Genomic DNA, 27234 nt, shown 5'->3' on the forward strand with positions numbered 1-27234 from the left:
TTTATGAATATTGATACTCCTATTATTTTCTTACTTCTAGTGTAGCTAAAATGGGTAAGAATTACGTTTAGAAATAATGAAATTAGTGAATAAATTGCTAATATTACTAGTTCAGTGTTATTTCCAAGGATAAAATATAAACAAATTATTAAAATATGGTGGTTTACTTAAAGTACTTACAATTATTACCAGTGTATAATGACTAAAGAGTGAAATATTTCTTATAGGAGTATGAAAATTGATTTTATTCTCCATCTACATACATTATTAATAGGAGTAAATGAATTAGCTAGAGATTTTTTTATTTTTATTTGCATTAGAAAAGGATTTATGTATACATCAACATATAAAATCAATATATTTTGACTTGGGTGGTGATTTCGTAACTTTTAAGACAAACATAGGTTTGTCTTTCAGCAAATAATTGGATTACTGACATCTAATCTTTCATTATATGTGTCGTAATATGAGGAAGCATTGGACGGCTCAGTCACATGGCTTTCAACTTTCAGCTTTCAACTTTTTTAAAACAAACAAAAGTAAAACTTATCCATTATTTAAATGGAGGGTTAGGGTTCTAACAGAATTCAAGAGTTCATCCAAAACTTGCCACTGTTGATCAGTCACTATACTATTTTGGTCAAATTGAGTCTGATAAGGCAGTTGACGGACATCCCTGCGGGTAAGTTAAACGATGTTTTCCGTTCATAAAGAAAACAACACAATTTGGTTGAATAACATCGACAATACAGACATATTACACATTGACAACCGAATTTTTCGACAACCAACATGATTTTTGAAGTTTCGAGATAGACCAAAATTTGTTCAAACTTCATAATTTTTAAAGCAATTTGCCAAAGGAAGAATATGCTAAAAATAAGTGAAACTAGGTATGTTATGAAGCCAAGAAACACATGAGTAGGAAAAATGTGTATTACATCTGCAAAAATAACATTTATCCATCAGTACTAGGTAAAGGCACGTTGAGTAACGCACACTAAATTTCCACAGAATGGTCGAAGTGAAAAATCTTACACAAATTTATTACAACTGTAAACTGTAATCATAGAAATGAAGCAAAAAAAACAGGGCAGACGGATTGCAGAAGGAAACCAAATATTAAACAGATATATAAATCCGAGAGAAGCGTCTCAGTCTGAAGCTCCTACCTCTTCGTCTCTCCACGGTGTCATCACAGGCACAGCCGCTTTCTGAGGTCAGAAACGGAAACAGGCAATTGTACAATCGAATCATCTCATCTGAGAAGGAGAACAAAACAAGCCGGATGCATCTGCTCCTACTGCCGCAAGATCACAAACAGTGCATAGCTGCCCTTGCTGAGATGGAACAAAATGTGTGGTGCAGTAGGGGCAGGTTACATCTCTCTGCCCTCTATAGATTGGAACGTATGTCGCTCCGCATACAACAAAAGGATTTCTGAAATCATAGTTGAGCTGCGTGGCATCCGTCATATTCCTCTCAGCCGCCTGCAGAACCTGGCGAGCTTGTCTTGCTTGATTCTCATTGGCTGGATTACTCTCAAGAAGCCGCCTAGCAAAGTTGGCTGCGGTGCTCAGATTTTTTGCCTTGAAGCAAACAGTCATTGCACTAGCCAGTGCAAGTCTCAGGTGTGGTGGCTGGAGCTTGCAATGGGTGAAATACGCTGCAAGTTCCTGCTGACGAACTGGATCGTCCTTCAGTTCCCTTCTCTTAAGCTCCATTTGCAAGCCAAGAATGTATTCCTTTACTACGATTACCAATTCCTTCACTTCATCCACCTCTCTTCTTGTTTCAACCACAACCAGTGGAATTGTGTGAAGAATTGACAGGAAATGTCGAAGAGCTTCAGAAAACTTTCCCGTCGTCGTTGCTTTGTAACCAGCCTTCAGCTTCTCATCTAGTTGAGAGAAATCGAAGATAAGAGCAGGAGGGCCTCGCACATTGGGGCTCGCAGATTCACTCCAACCTCTCTCTACTGCAACAGATATAACTGGGGCTGAAGTAAAGGCACGCAGATAACTGTGACTGCCCAGGTGAAGATCAATAAATTGAGACTTTAAAGGGGCAAAATTGCATATCCCTAACTGACGGCTCAACAAACGAAGTGCTGTATCGAAGTTGCCAGCAGCTGCATGTTCAGCAGCAAGAGATGACTTCTGGACCCAAATTTGGCTCACAGGCATACCAGGCGTGGGGCAAACAAAAACAGAAGACCGGGCATTAGAAGCCGCCTTCGGCGTATCAGCATCAGGAGGCAGATCTAGATCCTCAAGATCCCATCCTCCCTCCTCATCATTCTCATTGTGCACATCTTCCTCCTCCAGCACCATACTGATGTCTCCATTCTGCAGATGATCCACATCGCCAATATCCAAAGCCTCACCCCAATCAGCATCTGCAGTCTCTTCATAATCTTCTTCTGCACCTTTACCTGCATCGTCAAGAGAGCCCTCGAATATGCCTTTACTCACCATTAACAAAGGCCAATCTCCAGCGCATAGCACTGGACTTGGGGGGATCAACAGAGAAGCTTTTCTCCCTTCAGGAAGAGAAGGAAAATTATCTCCCAGTTGTGCAGATAGACGCTCCACTACATCATGGAGCCCATGAATGGAAGCTGTTATGTAAGCCAGGGGCAAGTGACCCGCATTCTCCAGTATTTTCACACGCTCTCGCACATCACCAAGATACAATGCATTATGAAACTGGCCCATAACTTCATTTTTCACCTCAGCAATTTTCATCATTTTTGACAACTTGTCCAGATTGCCAGTTATCAGATAATGAAAAGAAAGCCTCTCAAAGTTCTTTGTCTTCTGGTATGCATACTCAACGATTCCTGCATTTCCCTGTCGTAGGGCCTCTACTCCTAGCCTGTACCAGTAATCCTTCTCGTCAATTTTTTTAGCAGATTCAAGGGCTTTCTCAATGTTACCGCTTTCAAGAGCTAAGTTGAAGCGGGTTCTCTCATCCTTCACAAAATAGAGAGCAACTTGTGGGAAGCCCTTCTGTTGCAAATATGCAATCATGGCTTGTCCACATAGTTCTGAATTCTTTATCATGCTCATCACATGATCATATCTCTTCTTCAGCAGGGACAACTTAAAAATATATTCTGTTGAGTCAATAATGATTGGACGGTTTTTCCCATCTCGGTCCAGGCAAAAGATTGTATTCCCATATATCTTTGTTACATACACCGGAACATCCAAGGTCTTTATAATGCCACTATCCCCATTAGGCAGGCAGTATTTAATATGTGTCAGTGTAGTGTAGATAAAAACACCATTGTCATCCCATGATCCACTCTTAACACGAATGGTCTCATGAAGAGTGCAGCGGTGCACAAGCTTTTTATCAGCAATAACAATTGAATGCTTGCTCAGCAAAGCAACACTCTCCATATCCTGAGACCAAACCACATACCTAACAAAAGAGGCTTGAAGATCACCAAGAACAATTCTTTGTTGGAGATCAAAAATGACAACCTTGTCCTCAGCCCGGCAGAGCAGATTCCCAGTACCAGCATAAAATATGGCATCAGTAGCAACAGGCAGGACACTCTTTTTCACTACTTCATTTTTTAGGTTCTTCACCAGGACTTGGTTGCTGCTCTTCTCAAGCACAGCAAACCTATTCCGAGCTACAAAAACAGCCGAACCCCCAGCACCTCTTTTAGCCTCTTGAGCTGTGTCACCTCTGCTGTAGCTATCTTTAGGTATAACATAAAGCTCATATGAACCACCATCCACGTCTGAGCAAACCAAAATTGCATTCTCAGTGGGACTATATGAAAGAGTCCGTGGCGCTTGATTCAAACTATTGGAACCAGGACGACGGATTGGTATCAGCTGTGTGTCTTTCTGAGTGGAATACTCAAACGTCCGTAGAAACCGATCCTTGACATAAAACACAGAGTCACCACTGACAGAAAAGGCAGGACGTTCTCTCTCTAGCTTAAAGACAATCATTCCACTATCATGACCAGCAGCGAGTAGATTCATCTCGGGGTGGGCAGAAAGGATCCAGAACCTGTCATGCTCCCTGCGGAATGTCTGCAAGCCAGTTCTTTTAGTAGCATCCCATACTCTAATGCTCTTGTCTTCTGAATTTGATACAATAATGTCCTGCCTTGCATGGAACAGAACACAAGAAACATTGTTCATGTGACCTCTCAATGTGTCCACCTCCCAAGCTTTTGTGTCTGAAAAATATATCATATTGATACATCAAAGGTATATTCATGTATATATAACTTGAGCAAAATTTATGACTAACAGAGCAAGGTCTATTACTCAAGCCCAACACTCAAAAAAGCTAATTGGAATTGCCTCATCGGCTTCTTCAGAAGAAAAGTCCTTGGTGGCGAACACACCATCTTGCAATCCTAAACTAATGCCAAGGTAAATACTAATTAACTTATCAACTCAAACTGAAAACCTGTATCTCATGAACCGCTCCTTCATCCATATTACCTTTAACAAATGACAGATACTTTGCAAAATGAAGCAAACGGTTTCAGAAAATATTATATGACAGGTTGTCTCAGGTAGAATTATGAGAAACATTGACAGTGGCTTACAGCAAATCTGGACAACCATGTATGCCTAAACACTGAAGATCGAGCCGTTAATGGTCTCCCTTTTACAGTTATGGAAGTAACCAAAACCATTCAAACAATGAATACATATTCGTATTTTACTCTTATAAGACAACAGTGAATCTCAAGTAAAACTTTAGATATTAGTGGTCAAGGTGACATACCATTCATGCGCCAGATTTTTACTTGGCGATCATCAGCTCCAGAAACAATCAGAGGGAGAGTTGGATGAAAAGAAGCCCAGTTAACCCCTCGATCGTGGCCTTCCAGGACATACTTCACAACAGCATCAACCCCACCAAAGAAGTCCGCATTCATTTGAGACAATCGCAGAATGTCATCAGCAGGAGATACAGTTTTCTTCCTTAAGGCACCAATATCCCAAACACGAACAGTCTGATCCAAAGAGGCTGAAACAACCAAGTCTTCTTTGGGGTGAAATGAAGCACACATGACATAGTGGTTATGCCCCGTTAACACAGAAATGCAAGTACGTGACTGCCAGTTCCATATTCTGATTGTCTGATCATCACTTGCACTTACTATCCAAGGATACTCATGATGGAACTGGACAGTCCGGATATAGTCAAGATGACCAAGAAGAGTAAATAGACATCTATGCAATTTATAATTCCAGACCTTAATTTTGTAATCATCACCTGCAGGAAGAAAAAATTGGTGCATAAATCAGAAAATGCATCTAGTATACATCCAAGAATCAAACACGGCAAAGAATCTATTGCTATAGCGTGTTCCATTAAATTCATTCAAGAAATCTCCTGCATGAGTCAGCTCGACTAAGAGATCCATATCATTTTATTGTCACGTACAACAAAAAAATAATTATCAAAAGCATTGTGTAAATTGAGGCACAAAGGCCTCCTATTGATACAAGGCACTAAGAACAATCAATTCAGTTACCAATAATGCACTTAAATTGCGTACATGTTCTATTCTCAAAGGATCAAGTATGACAAAGAGCCTAGGCATTCCTTTGACTACTATGAGTAAAAGAATGAACATCGTGACATTCACAACCGTTACTACTTAACCAGATTGCTAGATGTGCGAGATTGGAATTCACTAGTGTCTTTCTGTATAGTGAAAAGAATCATATAAAGGATCTAGAAAGCTGAAATTAACATGATGAGAAAATTCATATTAAGTCTCCAGAGACACAATATTCCACTAAGAATCGATTGAGAAAAATGAAACCAGACAATAAACTGACATGAACACCTCTTGATAGATTGACTGCTTTAATAGCCCTTTGTTAACATGATAAGAAAAAAACAATAACCTTTTGGATTTACATAAAGCAACCATAAACATGGAAGTCAAGATCACCACTGATCAACAAACACTATCTTCTAATAACAGGACCAATGTTATTTTACTAGCAGTGAACATAAAATTAAATCAGCTGTCAGTCACTTAACCGGAAAACAAATGGTTTAACATGAAAAAATCACACAGGATCTAATACACCATTATCGTCACTACAGCGATCACAGAACCCGCAAACAATGTACACTCCAGAAATCAACATCGTGAATCAAAATTAAAAAAACTCAACCAACACCAATCAAATCAGCAGATCCACACCAGAGAAAGCATGGATCGCATTGCAGCAACAACAACGTCCACGTAAAGCAAAACAAAAATGAACACACAGCAAAAAATCAGACCTCCGGACACAAAAAGCGGCTGCGATTTATGGAAATGAACGCCGCGGACGGGTCCGTCGTGCTCGTCGAATCGGTCGATGAGGGTGCCCATGCGGTAATCCCAGAGCTGGATCACACCGCTGTGGAGACTTGCGAGGATCCATGGGCGCTTGGTGTGAAAGCTCAATCCTTTCACTCGATTGCTCTTGGTCTCGAATTTCGTCAGCATTTTGGGCCAATCGTCTCTCCACCTATGATCGCAGAAGGAATGGAGAGATCTGAGGTCAGTGGCAGAATTTGGAAACCCTGATTGAGATTTAGATCTATGAAAAAAAAATGGGCAATTTTAAAGAGGAGAGGGGTAAGGAATTGCGTTATTTCTTTTAGCTCGCTGTAGATCCACTGGAATCTTAAATCGGGTGTTACTATATTAAGTTGCTAATGCTTACGACTGAAGTCGCATCATCGGCTTTTCATTTTTATTTTTTTATTTTTATTTTATTTTGGGCCCAAAACAATTTTGTAGCGTATGTAATTTATTTGGGCTTTTGAGTATATTCACTTTTTTAAATCCCAACCTTAGTAAAACAAAAAAAAAAGGTTTTAAGTTAATACAAAGTTTAGTTAATTTATACTCCATAATTCATTCATTTTATGTTTATAATCAAACAAAAAAATTTATTTATAGAAACTAATCATTAAAAGCATTAAGATATCATTAATTTTAACACAATTATTTAAAATATATGTTCTCGCATTCTCATTTATGTTACAAGTTAGTACTCCCTTATCCCTTGTTAATTGAATCGTATTTCTTTTAAGGATATTTCAATGTAAGCGAGTTATTCCCTTTTGTTGGCACCCTCCCTCTTACTTTAGTGAATCCGTGATGGTCTGATCCCTAAAAAACTATCACTCTCAATTAAAAATACCTTTTTAGGGGAATTAATTGTTGTGTTAAATAAGTCTGCCTAACATATAAATTCACTCGATTACTTTACACGGCAATAATTCATCATAAAATTTATCACTCAAACATGAAGAATTATCGAACAATTTAGAATACAGTAAACATGAACAAGCGGATATCAAAAAACAAGAATTATATAAAACAAAAAATCGTTACTAACACATCCCTAGAATTATACAGATTAAGCTACTCATAGACAAATAAACTAAACCCATATTTTGTAGGAAAATTATAGAAAATATAAAAACAACAAAGATAAAACCCAAGAGAAGAATCTTGTGTGCTCCAATCTTCTCTTGAATCCAAACTTCAAACTCCAAGTGTAATGGAATAATATAGAACGATGGACATAAACTCTCAAATTATCTCTCAAGTATAGGATGCAGCAAAATATTCATTTGATGAAGCTTTTGAGAGTATTTATAGGCCTCAAGTTGTGCTCTTTGATATGGTATATCTTCTATCCCAACAAGGTAAGTCTGAGAAGAGCCGAAGAAGAAGTGTCTGAGAATGAAGAAGGTTTTCAAGGTACTCAGAATAGAGAGCTTCCTACAAGATATCTACTTATGAGAATGTAGCAAATATGTTCACCAAGGCACTGCCAAGCTCCCAGCTAAATTTGTATGGAGTTGATCAGTTTGGTTCAATGGTGATGTGGGATGGTTAGAGAAGATGATCTGAGATTGTTCATTACATCGAGATTTGTTGGGGTGGAACTAATAAATAGATAAAAGTTTGAGGACTAAAATAAAAAATACTTTGAGAGATAATTTGAGGGTTCATGTCCATCATTCTAAGAGTGATGTCAAGTGTAATAGGTTGGACTAGTTTATATTGACAATCCTTTTATAAAAAAAAAAGAGTTCTAAAGTTGAAACCGGTACCGGAACCTGAACCGATTTTTCAGTTCTCGGTTCCTCAATTAACCGGTCAGTTCCGATTCCGGTTAACCGAGAACCAAGTAACCGTTTAAGCACCCCTCAGACTCCCTTTTTAAACTAACAATATTCTCCTTAATTATTTTGATACATAACATACCTTATGTTATTCTATAAAGAAAATTGTAGAAAAAATTTTAATGTTAAAATTAAGTCAGCAGTAGAAAGCACTTGAGAAATAAGTGGATTATATTAATGTTATTCTAGATTTGGATTTGAATTTAGGATAGACGTATAATGTATATCAATAAATTAATATGTCCAAAAACATAAAACAATTTTTTGTACCCAGTGATCATCTTTTAATTTGTTTGGTAGTTTGTTAAGAATCACGTATATCTCGATTTCCTTTTCCAAATTGGACTAAGGTTTATTCTGCCTATAAATATACCTCAGTTTTCACAACGCAGTATGAGTTTTTCCTCATATTAGATCTTGCTATTCATAAATTTGTCTATAATATCGAGATTTAGCTTAGGTTGTGATTCTTCTGTCACAATTCGATGTCGATGATGCGAGGATCGTATCCGCCAAATTCAATGCAATATTGTTTACGTCTGGACTATTAAAATCATTGTTTACTCAATATATCACAGTGATTTTGCAATTTAAATAGTATCTTGTAATAACTTGTCTTTTCGTATTTATATACCAAATCAGTTTCCGGCTATGTTAGTTTAGTTTTCCGGCGACGTTAGTTTTCCGGCCGGCATCATTAGTTTTCCGGCAGTCAGTTTAAACAGACGGTTATCTTTTAGCTAAGCTAACTCGCTCTTTATAATCCCTCACACTCTTCCATTCATTATTTACGAAAAAATATCTCCCAACTCCCAAGAAACGCAAATACCATGAATTCTTTGGAGCATCCCGTCATCACTTCAGTCATCACATCGTTCTTCCATATGGATCGCTGTTCTTGGTCGCGCTGTGGACTTGCGGCTCCACCGATAGTGAGAGGGCAAACCATATCCCACATCGGAGAATGAACAAGAGTTATAAGCATGTAAATGGGCTACCCCAACTCCATTAGTATGAGGCATTTTGGGAGTACCCCAAGAGCAAAATCGTGAGGGCTTTGCCCAAAGCGGACAATATCATACTAATGTGGAGTTCGGGTGTGCACCACCGATACCCAACAGTGGTATCAGAGCCCCGGTTCAGGGGCTGGGCCTAGGGGTGAGCAAAAAAACCGAAAACCGAATATCCGAACCGAACCAAACCGGAAATTTGAAATTCGGTTCGGTTTTTTCAGTTTTTCGGTTCGGTTCTATTTTAAAATTTTAAAAATTTCGGTTTTACGGTTCGGTTCGATTCGGAGGAAAGAAAAAACCGAAAGACCGAAAAACCGAATTTTATTTTAATATATATATATATATATATATATATATATATATATATATATATATAGGGGATGTAATCAATTGCTAACTAATTACCAATCCCAAATTGAGACCAATTTTCAACCATTAGATTAGAAGATCTTGTGGTTAATATAATGCCAAGTGTAATATATTTTAAATTTAAATAATTATTAATTAAATTAAAAGGGTATTAATGTCAAATCCTATATGTAGTAATTATAACTAACTACTTTCTCTCTCCTCAAAATCATCTTAAATCTTTAAATTTACGTAACTCTCTCAATTTAAATTATTTTTTCGCAAAAAATATATCAAATTAAAGATAATTTAATAAGGACTCCAACGAGATTTCAATTGCATATATTCCGACGACGTTCGAATGATGAAATTTGATATTTTTTATTTTAGTTTTCGTAAATGTTGATACCCAGATTTTTATCAACAAATACATAAAAAAATCTCAATAATTATGTGTTGATATTTTCTTGTACTAATGTTGATATTCTTATATCATATTGTTGATATTTGTAATACACAATGTTGATATAAAAAAACACCCACGAAAATTATCATATGATAACATAATGACGATATTACCTTTTTGTTGATATTTTGTCTACTATTTATTGAGATTTGTGAGCTTTAATCTCATCCACTCATTTTAAAATCCAAGGGTGGAGATTTAGTCTTGATTTTTGATTAGGGTGCTATAAGCATTAGAATAAGACCCACATATATAGTACTATATATACTTAAAATACTCTAACCCTAATTTCTCTCCTTTAGCTTTCCGCCTCCCTCTCCAGAATCCTCTCCAAAATTTGAAATCCAGATTCTCCATCTCTTCTCCACCCCGTCACCTCGCCTCCATCTCTTCTCCACCCCGTCGCCTCCATTCTCCAGCCGTGCTCCAGAGTCTAGCCCGTCGCCTCCGGTCTCCACGTCGGCGCCCCTCCACCCACGTCTTCAACTTCACGCCCTCACCGGTAACATCCGCCATCCGACCATCCACGCAGGCGACGCGACTCCAGATCTGGCATCTATCCCTAGATGCTAAATCTCTCCGGCTTTAGCTTAGCTTAGCTTAGCAGAATGCTATGTAAATGAAATATATTATGGAAATTTAAGAATTTTGTTATCGAAAATTATGCAAGTTTTTGTTGATTAGTTTACTGTTTATGTTTATGTTTATGTTTATGTGTACTTATTTTGTTTAAATTTTGGAAAATATTGTTGATTAGATTAGTTAATAATGAAAGTTAATTTTTTGTATTTACAGATTTTGGTTGTTCTTGGTAGATGATAATCAGTTTTTTTTTTTTTTTTTTTGGTTTTAGCTTTTTTTAGGATTTTAAAAATCTTATAGAATTTCGGTTTTTCGGTTTTGTTCGGTTTTCGGATTTCGGTTTTTCGGTTTCGGTTCGGTTTTAGTTTTCAATGAAATTCGGTTTTTTGGTTCGGTTCGGTTTTGGCAAAAAACCGAACCGAAACCCGAATGCACACCCCTAGCTGGGCCTGTGTGGCTTGGGGTTCGGTGGTTGCGCTTGCAAGTTCTCCGATGTCTCTGTGTGAGCTCGACCAAGACCTGTGGTGACCTGGTAACCTGAAACATGAGGCAGACATGTGGTGTTGGTTTGGTGGTCTTGGTTTGAAGGAAGGATTGAGAGGGCAAACTATATCTCACATCGGAGAATGAACAAGAGTTGCAAGCATATAAATGGGCTACCCCAACTTCATTAGTATGTGGCCTTTTGGGAGTACCCCATGTGATCACCTTTGTCCATATGGTCTGTCTAGGGTCTGTCTAGGGTTTTCAGCCGTACAATTCGGCATGCTGTTCTACATCAAACGATTTAACCTCTCCATTGGATCCTTTCTCAATTCGGCATGTTGTTCTACATCAAACGATTTAACCTCTCCATTGGATCCTTTTTCATCATTCTTGTTTGGGCGATTTCACTTGTGCTCGAATGTATCCGGAATTTTGGATGATGGCGCTCCATCGGATGTCGCGTGCCTGGTTTAACCTCTCCATTGGATCCTTTTTTGTCATTCTTGTTTGGGCGATTTCACTTGTGCTCGAATTGTATCTGGATTTTTGGATGATGGCGCTCCATCGGATGTCGCATGCCAGGAATGCAGCTGTGGCCCTCTTCAAAGGTTCAATTGCAAACTCATACTATAATTTTCGATATTTTGCACACAATTTAAACTACTATGGTGTTATTGTGTTGGCAATGTGTTGATTATGACCAAATTGTGTGATGACGCAACTGTTGCGTGCTCCGGAGTTTCTTTCGTTGATGGTTTTACAATACTTCAATTCCACCACGGTCATATTTTCGATATTGCATTATAATTTTTGGTTAATTGTACTCATAATGTTTACGAATTTCGTAGGGAGTGCTGAACGAGAGGGAGACGAGGAAAAGTGGAAACCGCCGCTAGGGTGGAGTTTTTCTGCAAAAGATCTACATTGATAGATCTGTTTTTGTCCTGATGGGACTTGTATACTGCTTAGCAGTCATTTTTTGTTGATAAGGGTTTAGGGTTTAGCAGTCATTTTTTGTTGACAATTCCAGGAGTTGACATTTTTTGGGGACGCCGGTCACGGCTCCACAGAAACGTGGGTTGCCTAGTGGATTGGAACTAGGTGTAACTATTGTCTATAGTTATAGTTTTATCTGTTAGGCACTTCATTCAACACTTCATTAATTATTCTAACTTGTACATGCAAAATGATATAAAACTTCGTGCTATTTATAGGCCCTCCTTAATTATTCTAGATTTATCTACTATACACTTTTATATTCTTTATATCTTGTTTTTCAATATAAAAATCTACACTTTTATATTCTTTATATATTGATTTTTCAATATAAAAATCTAGATATTTTTGTATAATATGTAGTATATTTTAGAAATTGCTTGAATTCATGTTTATGCCACATAAAATAGGACAAAGAAAAAGTAATTATAAACAGAATCAACGAAGTACACGTAAAGATAAAAAGATATACTACTTTATTTTCCGTATTTTCTTTAAACATGAAAATTTAGTGATCGATAATCAAATTACTTTCCCAGAGCACAATTCCGGCTAAACAAACACGGTGAACAACGAGTTCTAAAGTTCTAATCTTGCATGTGAATGGATTCATTTACTTGTAGTGGACATCATTTGACACAAATAGTACTACCAATTAAGATTATAACAAAATACTCCCGATCCCATTAAAAATGAAACGTTTTCCTTATTGGATTGTCCCATTAAAAATAAAACATTTTCTAAAATGGAAACAATTATATCTCTACTTTTTCATCTCTCTTACTTTACTCTCTCATCATTAATTCATAAAACAACACTACATAAAATCTCGTGTTGATTCCCAAATTTTCATATTTAATGGAACGGGAGGAGTAATATACTTAAATATGGGCTGGGCTTAATGGACTTATTGCCTATAAATATGGGTTGGGCTTTTGAATATACTACTCCATCCGTCCCATAATAGATGCCACATTTTTCTTTTTAGTTTGTCTCTTAAAAGATGTCACATTTCCTTTTTAAAAAATGTTCTCTCTCACATTAATATTAACATACTATTTTCTATATCCACCTAACTAGGGCAGGTAATTCGGTCGGTTCGGTTAGAACCGAACCGACAACATGGTTAACCGAGCATAAAAGTAACCGAGATTGAAGCGCCAGAACCGAAACTGAATTGGCCTCGGTTTGGTTCGGTTCCTAACCGAATAGGGTCGGTTCAGTTCGGTTAACCGAACCGGAACCGAATTAAAAAAAAATACTGGGAGAAGAGAGCGGCTGGTGTGGTAGAGAGGAGGTTGCGGTCTCTGGTCGGGGTAGGCTGGGAGTTGCCGAGAGGTGGGAAGGAGGTGTCGTCGGGCAGTGGGTGTGATGTGGAGGAGGAGGCTGCGTCTGTGTGAATTAAAGTAAATTAGGGCTCTCTCTATTTTTGAATCTTTTATAAAAATGAATAAAAGAAAAGGATCATTTTTTAATAATAATAATTATATAAATATGTAATTGGTCGGTTCTTTCGGTTAACCGATCGATTATCGGGTAGAACCGATAACCGATGTGATGCCTTGCTCCTGGAACCGAACCGAACCGATAACCGAAAATTTCGGTTATCGGTTCACCAAAATTCAAGACTTTCGGCTCGGTCATCGACTAACCGATGACCTAATTCCCAGCCCTACACCTAGCACAAAAAACATCTCCTAAAATCTTGTGTCATTTTCCAAGTGAGTCATCTATTATGGGACGGAGGGAGTACATAATATAATTGTTTCTCTATATAGCAATGAACAATACAAACTGTTTCGCTTTTGACAAAATAAAATTGCCCAATAAGACAATATAGTGTAGCCCAATAGCACCCCATTTGATAAAATCTTGATCAATAATGGTGTATTTGGTAGATATTTTTCACTATAATTATATTTTCTCTGATTAATATTAGTAGTCCATTTTTCTATTTCAGTCTGTCGCCAACAAAAGCTCATTTAACTTATAGTATTATAGTAGAGGGAACATCTTTTTAGGTCCACGAACTTTGCCAAAGTATCATTTTAAGTCCGTGAACTTTGAAAATATCATTTTAGGTCCGTGAACTACAAGTTAATATCATTTGAGGTATTTTGAACTTTTTCCGGACGAAAATGCCCTTAAGGCCTTCAAATGGCAATTTGGACAATTCTTTTGCTACTCATCTTGCGTCAAAGACCTAGAGTCCAACAATTTTTTTACTACTATTTAATTCAGTTACCATCCAAATTGAATTTAAATATAATTAAAATTAGCCGTAAAAAATGTGTTAGTTTTTCAATTATTAGATGACTAATTATTTAATGATAGTGAATTGAGACTTGATACTTTATTTTATTCTTTCAATCTAGACTGCATTTTAATAACTTACTACAGGTGAAGTGTGATTCTGTTTAGTTTTGAAATTAGATAGTTATTAATTTGGATTGTCATTCGGAGATGAATTTCAAAATGAATATCAATTAACATCTAAATTGAATTTAAATATGAAAAATTTGTCGTTAAAGATTGTTGGATTTTATGTTTCTGACGTAAGATGATTGGCGAAAGAATTGTCCAAATTGACCTTTGAAGGTCTTAAGGGTATTTTCGACCAAAAAAAATTCAAAATACCTCAAATGATATTAACCCGTAGTTGATGGGCCTAAAATGATATTTTCAAAGTTTACGGACCTAAAATTATACTTTGGCAAAATTCGTGAACTTAAAAAAATGTTCTCTCTATTATAGTAAATGATAAATTTCAGTTTAAAATTAATACTATAAAAATATAATACACATTCTACTATATTTTTTAGAAGTGAGCTACAAAATTAATATTAGTGAATGCGTGTTGCATATTGCAACAAGCATTCATGAGGTGTTATAAATAGGCAAAATACATTCTTAACTCCTTATACTTTAGTCAAAATGTTCATTAAGTCCTTGTACAATTTTTTCGTTTTAATAAGTCCTTATAATTTTTACAATATTTTTATCAGGTCCTCGTACAATTTTTCATTTTAGTAGATCCTTATACTTTTATTATAACTTTCATTAGGTCCTTGTACAATCTTTTATTTTAGGGACTTTTTACATTTACCTTGGATAATAATCTAAATTTATAAATTTAATGAACTTTTTAATATTCCATTATTTAATTTAGCATAGTCTATAAAGATAATATCATCTTGTTATCCAATAATCTCAATAAGTTGTAGAGAATAATAAAAGAGTAACCGTGATGATTGAAGATTAAAATCGAAGTTTTTTTAGGAATAACTTCCCGAATTTTCAATTGATTATTTATATTTATATTGAAAAATACGTTTCCCTGAATATTTATAATCATAACATAAGTAAAATAATAAAATTCAAAGGTTCATTAAATTTAATAAAATATGAATTATTATCTAAGATAAAAGTAAAAGAATATCTTAAAATAAAAAATTGTATAAGGACCTAATAAAAGTTATAATCAAAGTATAAGGACCTACTAAAACGAAAAAATTGTACGAGGACCTAATGAATATTTTGGTTAAAGTATAAGGACCTAAGAATGTATTTTGCCTTATAAATATGCAACCCATTCTCTATATGTCAATTTTGTCCCATTAAAAATGAAACATTTTCCTTATTGGATTGTCCCATTAAAAATAAAACATTCTCTAAAATGGAAACAATCTTATCTCTACTTTTTTTCATCTATCATACTTTACTCTCTTTTCATTAATTCACAAAACAACACTACCGATTCCCAAATTTTCATATTTAATGGAACGGGAGGGAGTAATATACTTAAATATGGGCTGGGCTTAATGGACTTATTGCCATATAAATCTGGGCTGGGCTTTTGAATATACTACTCCATTCATTTCATAATAGATGTCACACTTTCCTTTTTAGTTTGTCCCATAAAAGATGTGATATTTCATTTATTAGAAAAAGTTCTCTCTCACATTAATATAAACATACTATTTTCTTCATCCACTTAACACCTAAAATAAAATCTCCCGTATCATTTCTTAAGTAAGTCATCTATTATGGGACGGAGGGAATACATAATATAATTATTTCTCTATATAGCAATGAACAATACAAATGGTTTCGCTTTTGACAAAATAAAATTGCCCAATAAGACAACATATATTAGCCCAATAGCACCCAGTTCCATAAAATCTTGATCGATAATAATGGTTCATTTGGTAGCTATTTTTCATTATAATTATATTTTCTCCTGCTAATATTAGTAGTCCATTTTTGTATTTCAGTCTGTCGCCAATAAAAGCTCATTTCACTTATATTATAATATATTTGAGTTTAAAATTAATACTATAAAATTATTAATACACATTCTACTATTTTTTTTAGAAGTGAGCTGCAAAATTAATATTAGTGAATGTGTGTTGCACATTGCAACAAGCATTCATGAGGTGTTATAAATATGCAACCCATTCTTTATATGCCAATTTTGTAATCTGATTCCGTACATTTTAAATTCTTGTGTTTGTTTCAGTTTTTAATTAAACTGGGAAAGTAATCAGAATCCAGAAACAAGGAAAGTTAGTAACTTTTCAGGATTCAGAATGCTAGCTTTGCTTAGGTATTCTCTTTCCCAACTTTAGGATTCTTACATATTTAATGCAATATTATTATTATTATTATTATTATTATTATTATTATTATTATTATTATTATTATTATTATTATTATTATTATTATTATTATTATTATTATTATTATTATTATTATTAAATACAATATTTTAATAATAATTTAAAATTATAAATCATCCATAATTTCAATAAAATAAATAACTATAATTAAATTTATCATAATTATAACTATATTATTTTGTTATTATCATAATACTAATGAATAATTTATTAAATAATTAAAATATAATTATAATATAAATGATATAATAATAATAATAATAATAATAATAATAATAAATAAATAAATAAATAATTATTACTATTATTTTATAAATTAATAATTATTTAATAAAATCATAGTGAAAAATTTTTAATTATAATATCCATAATAATAATTCTTATAATTATTTATTATTATTATTATTATTATCTATTTATTATTATAGCCATTTATGATTATAATACTCCATGTAACTATTATGAAAATTATATTTTTATATAATATGATGGATGATTCATATTATATTATCCAACGTAATAATAAATATAATTATTATCATTTGTAATAATAATTTATTAAAATTTTAAATTATTATTTTTTATAGATAAGAAATAATAAGTAGTAGTATATTTTTAGTTTGGTGTTTAAATTAAATATAAAATATAAAATCTTGATCTTTTCCAAACACTGGAAAGTAATGTTATTAGGAATCATATTCCCGGGATTTATTTTCCCAGAAATCATTTTCCTTTCCAACTTTACTTTCCCGTCAACCAAACATGACTTTTTTTTTAGTTCACATTCAAATTTGTCAAGTCACATTGTAAACACAAATAAAAGCTAATCTAAATCAAATACTTTTATGAGTGGGGACTTTCTTCCCTTTTTATGAATGCTAATCGGGATAGCCGCTCATCCATTTTTAGATTAGTTCTATTCAAATTATGGGATGACTAGATTGAAAATTTGTTTGATTATAAATTTTAATTGGGCTAACTTTTTAAATCTAGTAGGTCTGAATCCATATCGAATCAGTTCATCAATTTTCAGATCAATTCAAGAGTTTTCGATTGAACTCACATTCCCAGATTGCCGTGTTATATACCCACGACTAAATTTGTAGTACGTTTGATTCATGAGATTTAATAATCTAGATGGATAGTCATGTGATAATTAGTCATAGCTAGTGGCAGAACCACACAGTGCCAAGCCCCCGCAAGCGGGGGCTTGCCCGGCACCAGACCTCAAATCACCCTTATACCGCCGTGCTCCGACCGATTTCCGCCCCGGTGCCGCTGAGCGAGCCCTGACTCTGTCTCGGCTGTAATTGTAAATCGTGAAATTGAAATTGGGGAAGAAGAAGAAGAAGAGATGGGTTTTTTAGTTTTGGGCTATTTATTTTACATTTTGGGCTATTTTTGGGCCTTTTTAACTTAATAAACTTAATATCAGCCCTAGCTCCAAAGCCCTCACTCATTCAGCCCATTTTCTCACCTGCAGTCTCCAGACAACGCGCAACAGCTTAATTGTCGCCGCTGCTAGAGTTCTTCAGCCGTTCAGCGGTTCCGTTCAGCCGCGCCTTTTGTGATTCAGGATTTCAGGTAAGAACTGAATCAATTGATGCTCAACGGGCGATGTATATAGACTTGGTATGCAATTTAGGGCTTTAGTGGTAGTGGCTTAGTGCAGCAGCTCATCTCATTTCTGCTCAATTTTCAATTCTCATGTTTAATGTTTTATTTGCCTAAAATGTAATTAAACTTTGTAGTAGTAGTCTCATGTTTCTATGTTAATATTTGTGTGCCTCAATGCTTTTAAATTCAGTTTGGGTAAAGTACAGATTGTAGCAAGAAACAAGAATTAGGAAAATTTATTTTATTATGATTTGTGCAAATATTATGCTTGTATCTTTATTATTGTATGAATATATATTATATAACACCAATAAATACTATTATTTTTGTTAATTGTAGCTATGCATCGGTATTTTTTCAAAAGACCAAGGAACTATTCAACAACTACAAGTGCTTCAAATGATAGTAGTATTTCAATTCCGAATCCGATCATGAACCAAGAGAGAATTAATGTTGCAAGTGTTGAATCTAGTGCGGAAAATATAGATCGTGACCCGGGAAAGCGGAGACCTATTATTGAGTATGAAGTCCAAGATAGGGACCGCATTCGAAGAGAATACATCTCGAAGGTTCCGGCTTGTTCAATTTCAGCCCCGACTTGTTCAATTTTCTGGTTCCGCCACTAGTCATAGCCAACCTCTTCTTACTAAATAATCTCATAACATAATCCTAAAATGTATCTTGCTACTATTTTATCTAGGAAACCAAACAGCGTCGTACGATCCTTTTATTGTTGCACTCCTAAAGCCATTCACAATAGCACGTCCTGTACACTCTTCCTATCTCCATTTTTCGCCTGCCATGTCAACATTTTATCTTCCAGCCCATACACCTGCAATAGCCCAGACTATGCATACGCCCTATAAACTTGCCCTATCTTTCGACAACCATTTTGTATTTCTTTTTTTATTTTATGTTTTCATATAAAATAAAGTAACAAAATAAATATAGTTTTATTGATTGAAAAACTAAGAAAAAATCACAAAATTATCGTCCGAGCACATGCAATAGCGGACGATAACCCGGACAACTATCGTCCGACCTGAAGGGCGCGGACCATGTGAAGGACGGACGGTTGGGGCGAGTACCTGCAATAGTGGACGATAGCCCAAACAATATACTATAGTCTAGGCTATAGTCCACTATTGTGAATGCCATAACTATATTAAAGAACGATATCATTCACAACTACATGCTACTCCATAACTAAGACTACAGACTTTTATTTTTTGTTTAGTTTGTCCTTCATAAGATGGAGAATTGAGAATTCGATTATCCTGCCATTTGAGGAGGGTTGGCTGACCCGATGGAGAAATGACTAATCCTTAAATGACTTTATTAACTACTGCAACCCCTTTTCACCCATTTAGTAACTCTTTCCATATCAGGGTCCATCAAACCCCTCTTAACACTTCCACCCCTATCTCTTCACAATCTTATCTCAATTTTCAAGATCTGAAGAGTTTTAGAGAGAGAAAAAGAGATGGCTCGTGGGAAGATCCAGATCAAGAAAATAGAGAACCAAACCAACAGACAAGTTACCTATTCCAAAAGAAGAAATGGGCTTTTCAAGAAAGCTCGTGAGCTCACAGTTCTCTGTGATGCCAAGATTTCCATTATTATGATCTCCAGCACTCAGAAGCTCCATGAATACATCAGCCCCATTATCACGTATATACCCCTCTCTATCTTCATATGATGGATTTTTGTTTATTTTTATGTGTGTGTTTTAGGACAAAGCAGATATTTGATGAGTACCAGAAGACAGTCACGGCAGATCTCTGGAGCTCACACTATGAGGTTAAAAATACAATCTTTATTTCTGAATTTGGGGTTTTAATTAGGTTTAATTTCTTGAATAATAAAAATGCAATCTTTTTTTTCCTAGAAAATGCAAGAGCACTTGAAGAAGCTGAAGGAGATCAATAGGAATCTGATAAAGGAGATTAGGTAGGAACTGTATTTCATTTTAGCCCCATTTTTTATCTGATTTTTTAATTATTTTGTTTGATTATTATCAGACAAAGAACAGGAGATAGCTTGAACGATTTGGGGTATGAGCAAATGGTTAATCTCATCGACGATATAGACAATTCTATGAAGTTGATTCGTGAGAAAAAGGTCTTCAAATTCTCTCTCTCTCTCTCTCTCTCTTCAGCAACAATAAATTTTTATTTCTAGGGTTTCATTGTTCTTGTTAGATGGAGTATATAATTAGTTGGGTGGTGTCATTAATTTGATGGAGATTGCCTATCAAAATCTTTAATATTTTAATGTACTAATAAAGTTCAGTTCTTGATATGAAACTATCAACTGTTTTGCAGGTTTATAGGAAAGCCTGCAACAAACATGCCAAAAAAAGTCATGGAAAAAATCATTAAACATATGAATATTTGGATGCATATATAATATAAAATGAATAAATAATGGAGAGCTAGCATTATATTTTTAGCCTATGACATTCCATTTGAATTAGTTGTAATCCTTGGTAGATTGAGTATAATATTGGTTGGTTAAACTTTAGTTTAGCAATTTCTCTTCACTAATTATTTGATTAATCTTAACCATAACAGTACAAATCCATCAGCAGCAGGATTGATACCAGCAGAAAAAAGGTAAATTTCTGAATTATTCATTTTTTACATTACTTCTTCTTCCCTATTTATTTTTTCCTTCTTTTGCAGCTAAGGAATGTTGAAGACATACATAGGGGTCTTGCGCTTCAATTTGTAAGAGTTTTCTTGAATGTTTGGTTGAATTATGATTCAAAGAGGAAATAGAGGCTTAGAGATTCGTATTTGTATAGGATGCACGACACGAGGATCCACACTATGGGCTAGTTGAAAACGAAGGTGATTACAACTCTATGTTGGGGTTTCCACATGGCGGGCCAAGGATCATCGCGGTTCGCCTTCCACCTGGTCACCACTCTCACCACCATCCGAGCCTCCACAGTGGAACTGGAGCCTCAGACCTCAGTACATTTGCTTTACTTGAGTAAATGTTTTCTAATTTCTTATATATATATATATATATATATATACACACACACACACGTGTTTTGTTGGGTATGAATGTTGTAGGTCTTGATAGGAAAAAAGAAGGAAAGATCTACATTTGTTTGTTATGTTGAATTTAATATTTTGTTTGTTATGTTAAATTTATGTTGTGTGTGAATTTTATGGATCTATGTCTACTAGGGTTATGTATGTGGAAGTACTTAATCTTTATGGATTAATTTTGATGTCTAAACTTCACCTAGACTACCCACATAGTCTAGGGTCATTTAACATCGCACCCGGGTTGAATTGAACCCGATATCTCTTGCGAAAGAGAGTCTGGGGTGCTCAATTTTGACAATCAAATTTAGATCTCATTGACTTTATGAATATTTTGTATAATTATGCATAAAATTGAGGACAAAACAAAACTCAATAATGATTTTTATGAACTTAAAATAATTATATTATATTTATAGATAAAAGTAATTGTTAGTATAAATAAAATTAAAATTTGTTTTCGAAAAAGTTATCCAATGAGTTTAGTTTGTCATGACCTTAATTAAATTATTGCATTGGGCTTCTATTTTAAGCTCTGTTATTTTCTGTGTGAAGGAAAGCTCTAGGCCCAGTTTACCATTAACAAACGGTATTAATATTTGAAATTTAATTATGTCATAAGAAATTGTTATGAAAAATAACATGGCATAACAAATGATACATATAGTGTATCAATAGTTGCAATTAGTAATTTAAATTATTTTAAATTAAATTTCTCTAGTTTTCTTACTTTTTGGACAAATACCACCCGACAAAATTTGTATTTTCTCTATCTTTTATTATTATGAAGTACTCTTTTATCGATTAACAGCCGTGTACACGTCTAACTGGTCAACTCTAACTTAATTCATCAAGATGAATTCTACAGTGATTCAAAATAAAGACTTTTCTTAGACATCATATAGCTCACCATTTCCTGGTTTGAATGATGATGTTTCTTGCATCAAAAAATTTGAAAAAAATCCCAATAGTTTTAACAAACTAAGTAGCATCTTAATTTATCTCCCAAAACTATATGTTGGGAGACAAATAAAGTCCAGAAATTGGTGAAATAATGGAGAATAAAAGAATATGCTAATGCTAGAGTATTTGCATTTATTATTTCCAGAATTGAATAAAATAATGTGGGACACGTTATTGTTTCCTCCGCAACGTGCAAAAGGTTGGCCTGTCCCTAGTTGATATCTTGATATCTTGATACTACAACTTAATAAAAATCTAAAATTTATTTAAATGTTGCCACCTCTTTTATATATGACCCTAACTTAAAATTTGTATAACCTATAACTAAAATCGGCAAAGGAGGGTGCATTCGTAGTTAAAGCGTATTGTTTAATAATATTATCTTAACCTAATCAGGATTAATGCATATTTATCTTTCCACATACAATGCGTGTACTATTTATTATCAAGACAGTGAAAAAGAAAAAGTATTATTACAAATTGCGTCAGTGAGTGTAGGGAAACAATACGTTAATAGTATATAATACTCCCTCGTCTAAAAGTAGTTGAGTCTTTTTTTTTTAATTTAAGAAATTGATATGTTAAAGGTTAAAATAGAAAAAGTAAAGTAAGATATTGAATAATGTAAGAGAGAAAAATAGAAAGTAAAGCATGAGAAAAGATAAAGTTTTTACCAAACAAAAAGAAATAACTCAACTACCTTAAGACAATCCAAAAATGAATATGACTCAACTAAGATAGAACGAGGGACCTGACAATCTTCGAATCTAAAAAAGGATGGTTTTTTCAGTGTAATTAATTTCATTGTGAGAGCATCCGCAGCGGTTGAAGAAAGGGCGTCCGTCCGTCCATGCCGCTGAGCAGGCCTCGTCCATCCACCGCTGCAGCTCGTCCGTCCGTGTCGCTGAGCAGCCTTACGTGACGTGTTCTGATTGGCCAATGGCATAGCCGTTGGGAAATTCAATTTTTTATTTTTTTTTAAAAAAAATTAAAATTTATTTAAAAAAATGTTTTTAAATAAAAATAATATTTTCCCACTTCCCAAAAAACTATATCCGTTTTCTACCCACTTTTAATTTTTTTTTCAATTTTTTTCCCCCAAAATTCACATTTTTTTAATTTGTAGGATTTTAATTATGTATTTTTTTATTTTCTAGGATTTTAATTATGTATTTTTATTTTTTAATGTATTTTATAATATAGAAATGTTTTTAATAATTGGAGTATTTAAATTGAATAATAGAATAGTGGGACCCTTGAGCTTGTCCTTAGCTAATAGCACGGATGTGGGTGTTGTGCTCTTAGCTAAGGACAAGGAGTGAAAGTGGGTCTGGGCCCACTTCCGTGCTCTTAGCTAAGAGCACGGATGAGGATGCTCTGAATACACTAACTTTTTGAAGAAAAAAAAAGAGTAAAGGTCAAATGTGGTCCTTAACATATGGTCGTTTTATCAATTTGGTCTTGAACATTATCTTTTTGATTAATTGGACCCTCACAAATGAACTCGGACCAGAATCGGTCTTAAATTAAGAGAACTATCTATTTTACGGTCAACGTCATTTACTCAAGTTTTGACCAAAATTAATCATTTTAATTATTTTGGAAAAATAAAAATATAATTGTTAAAAACACATAAACGAAGAACACTTCTTTCTTCCGCCACGAGACCACGCCCGCCACAACGAGCACCGTTTTCACGGCCTCACCAAATCCAGCGGTGACTAACTGATTTCTTCGGAACGCCACACTCCGTCGTTCTTTTCCGCGCCGCACTTCATCATCCCTACTTTTTAAACCCTCTCTTCATCCTTCTTCTCAGCTACTCTTCTCTTCTTCTTCCTTCTTTCCTTTCTTTTCTTCTACACACATATTCAAGTGCGAAATCCGGCACTGCGCTAAGTTCTTAACTGTTATGGTGTACTGGATCCTTCTTCTTATCTTATTTTGGTTAATTATATAGTTTCTCTGGTTTATTCATAAGTAATCTTATAACATGTCCCTTTTGTCAAATTGGGCTATTATACTTGATGTTGTGTTTCATTTGCTATTGTAAAAGGTTTAGCAATTGTATGTTTTGAGCAATGTGTTCATCAGCTATGGTAAGAGCAGAGGTTAAGCAATTGTGTGGTTTATGTCTCGTCAATTTAGGTATGAATCGGGCGGTTGTTGCAGCCGGAAAGAGGAAGAGAGCTAGCAAACCACCTCTAACAAGAGATGAGCAGCAGATCCTTGATTTGATCCTTAGCAAACAGGGCTCCGGCATTAATATTTTACCTTGACGGGTCGAACGCGGCTGATTTTGAGTCGGAGTTCGTACAAGAGGGTTTTGAGGCGGCATGGGTTGCGGCGGCGGGTTTTGAGGTGGCGGAGGGTTTGAATTTGGATGTATTTGTTTCAATATATTATGTTTCTTTTACTTTTTGCTAATATATAAATTAAAAACTTTAATTTGGTATAATTAATTACCATTAGTAATTTAATTTTGGTTAAAACTTGATTAAATTATGTTGACCGTTAAAATAGACGGTTCTGTTAATTTAGGACCGATTCTGGTCCGAGTTAATTTGTGAGGAACCAAATAATAAAAAGATAATGTTCGGGACCAAATTGATAAAACAGTCCTATGTTAAGGACCACATTTGGCCTTTACTCTAAAAAAACTTAAATATGACTATTTCTTTGTCAATAAAATTAATCTAGATCATTGTAGACTATTGTTTTTTATCTATGTAGCAATTACTAAATAAATGTGGTGCCAGATTGGCATGTGGATGGAAATCGGAGAATATATTCATACTAAGATGCCGACATCTCATATGAACTCCACCTTATCGTTTACATATAAACAATAAGATTCTTACAAGATATGTTTATTCAAACATAGAGTGATAAAATTTCCAATATTATCTCCCAAATCTGGTCTCCAAAAAGTGTAATTTGTCCGTTTGTGTTAGTTGGCACATAAAGTTGGAAAAAATGCTAGTTGTATGATCTACTACTATTCTTGAGCATATATTATTAGTACTCCATTAGATTAAAATAAATTAAACTCTATAAAAACCATAAATTTGTGTTAATTTTGTTAAGGTCAAGTCATGAGCGCCTAAGTCCAAATTAAATATCTACACATGTCCCCTTTTCCACTTAAGCTTCATATGTATATATGACAAATATCATTTTCTTTTCCCTTTTACACGTTGTTTTCCTTTCAAATTTCCCAATTTCCTATGTAGATTACATAGATTTCGAAATATAAATACGACCTCTATAGTTTCTTTAACAAGCTAAAAATACTAGTAGTATATAGATTTATTTGGAGAAAATTTTAATTAGTAGTTCGAAAATTGGGGCAATTGGTCCAAAGATTAGAGAATGCTCAATATCCAAAGTTATTAGTATTACTTATTAGTTATTAGGTTTATAATAATATTAAAATATTTGTTAATTTAATGATATTAATTTAATTATTTGATTACTATAACGTCTATCAAAAAATTATTCTATCTACTTAATCTATGGAAATTAATTAATAATGACGACCCTAATTAAATAGGAATGTGTATGATCAACGTCTTAAAAATCACTTAAAATGTTTAATAGTTAGTTATACTCGGGTCTGGAAGTATATACCTTGCTTTATGGTGTGTGCAGACAAGTTTATCGAATGGTTGGAAATAAATTATTGACATATCTGAACCAACTTAATTAACGTAATAAAATACTAGCTAGTTGTCCTTTTGCAAGATAATGTCATGCGTGACATAATACATCGATAGTTTATACTAATTCAATTAACGATGTGATTACCAAAAATAATTAGAATATTTTAGCAGTACGATGAGTCACATGATATCATAATTGATAACAACGTTTGACTCACTAATCCTCTTTCTCCACAGTCCGTACACAGAAATCAGGGTGTTTTTGCTCACCTTTAAACTTTAATTTATGTTACTAAGTAAAAAAACATATTTATAAATATTAGTATTGAGATTACATGGATATTGAATGAATATTAAGTTTTCTATTTTATTGTGTTCCTGTTATTTAGAGCAACTCCAAGGGAAAGAGGTAAATGGAGAGGTAAAGTTATATATAACTACCATATTTATCTTTTTTCCATGAAAATTCATTCTCCAAGGAGAGAGGTATTTGAAAAGGTATTATACTTTTTCCCATTTTGGAGAGGTATCTTTACCTCTCCATTGCCATCAATGGAGAGGTAAATTTTATAACTATCATATTTGTCTTCTTTTCATGAAAAATCATTCTGCAAGGGAGAAGGTTATTTGAGAAGGTATCACACTTCATGTTTTTTAAATGCATTTTGTATTATTATTTTATGTTTAAAAATTCATTTACCATTCTATATACCTTTTTTTTCTTTTGGAGTATGTTTCTTTTTAAAAGGGTATATTTCACTTTTTGAAGAGGTATATAAATGATATACCTCTTTTATTTACCCTTCCCTGTTGGAGATGGTCTTAGGCAAATTTGTTAACATATATAACTGAAATTAGAGGCATATAAGTATAATTTTATATTGCTTGATCATAACTTATATTGCATTCGTCTTTTAATATAGTCACTTCTAATATTTGAGTGTTGATTCCATATTGAGTAAGGAGGCGTTTGAGGTTGTTGAACATGCTCCACGTTTCTGGATGACAACATGATCAATATGTTGTAGGTCTCCATCTATTTTGATTTTGATTATATTGTTGGTTCTTCTGTTTTACTTCGCACGAGCTTATAGGTGGACATATCGAATTGAAATAAGATCTCAGAGATCTTGATACATTGATACTTTTTAACTATATTCAAGTTGT

At 34.2% G+C, this 27234-nt stretch overlaps 2 protein-coding genes across 2 annotated transcripts; one reads left to right on the forward strand and one right to left on the reverse strand.

Annotated features, from left to right (window-relative positions):
- Positions 1-896: 896 nt before the first annotated feature.
- Positions 897-6646, reverse strand: LOC125220742 (coatomer subunit alpha-1-like). The gene is made up of 3 exons (XM_089063082.1): positions 6292-6646; positions 4768-5262; positions 897-4207 (listed from the first exon to the last, which is right to left on the reverse strand). Exons 1-3 carry the CDS (start codon positions 6497-6499, stop codon positions 1254-1256), a joined length of 3657 nt encoding a protein of 1218 aa, XP_088919208.1. The 5' UTR covers positions 6500-6646; the 3' UTR covers positions 897-1253.
- Positions 6647-19659: 13013 nt separating this feature from the next.
- Positions 19660-21599, forward strand: LOC125224223 (floral homeotic protein DEFICIENS-like). The gene is made up of 7 exons (XM_048127588.2): positions 19660-20054; positions 20117-20183; positions 20272-20333; positions 20405-20504; positions 20957-20998; positions 21068-21112; positions 21190-21599. Exons 1-7 carry the CDS (start codon positions 19867-19869, stop codon positions 21382-21384), a joined length of 699 nt encoding a protein of 232 aa, XP_047983545.1. The 5' UTR covers positions 19660-19866; the 3' UTR covers positions 21385-21599.
- Positions 21600-27234: the final 5635 nt, after the last annotated feature.

This window comes from Salvia hispanica, chromosome 1 (assembly GCF_029641045.1).
Source record: "Salvia hispanica isolate PSC_SH4W2 chromosome 1, Shi_PSC_v1, whole genome shotgun sequence".
Taxonomy (NCBI): Eukaryota; Viridiplantae; Streptophyta; class Magnoliopsida; order Lamiales; family Lamiaceae; genus Salvia; species Salvia hispanica.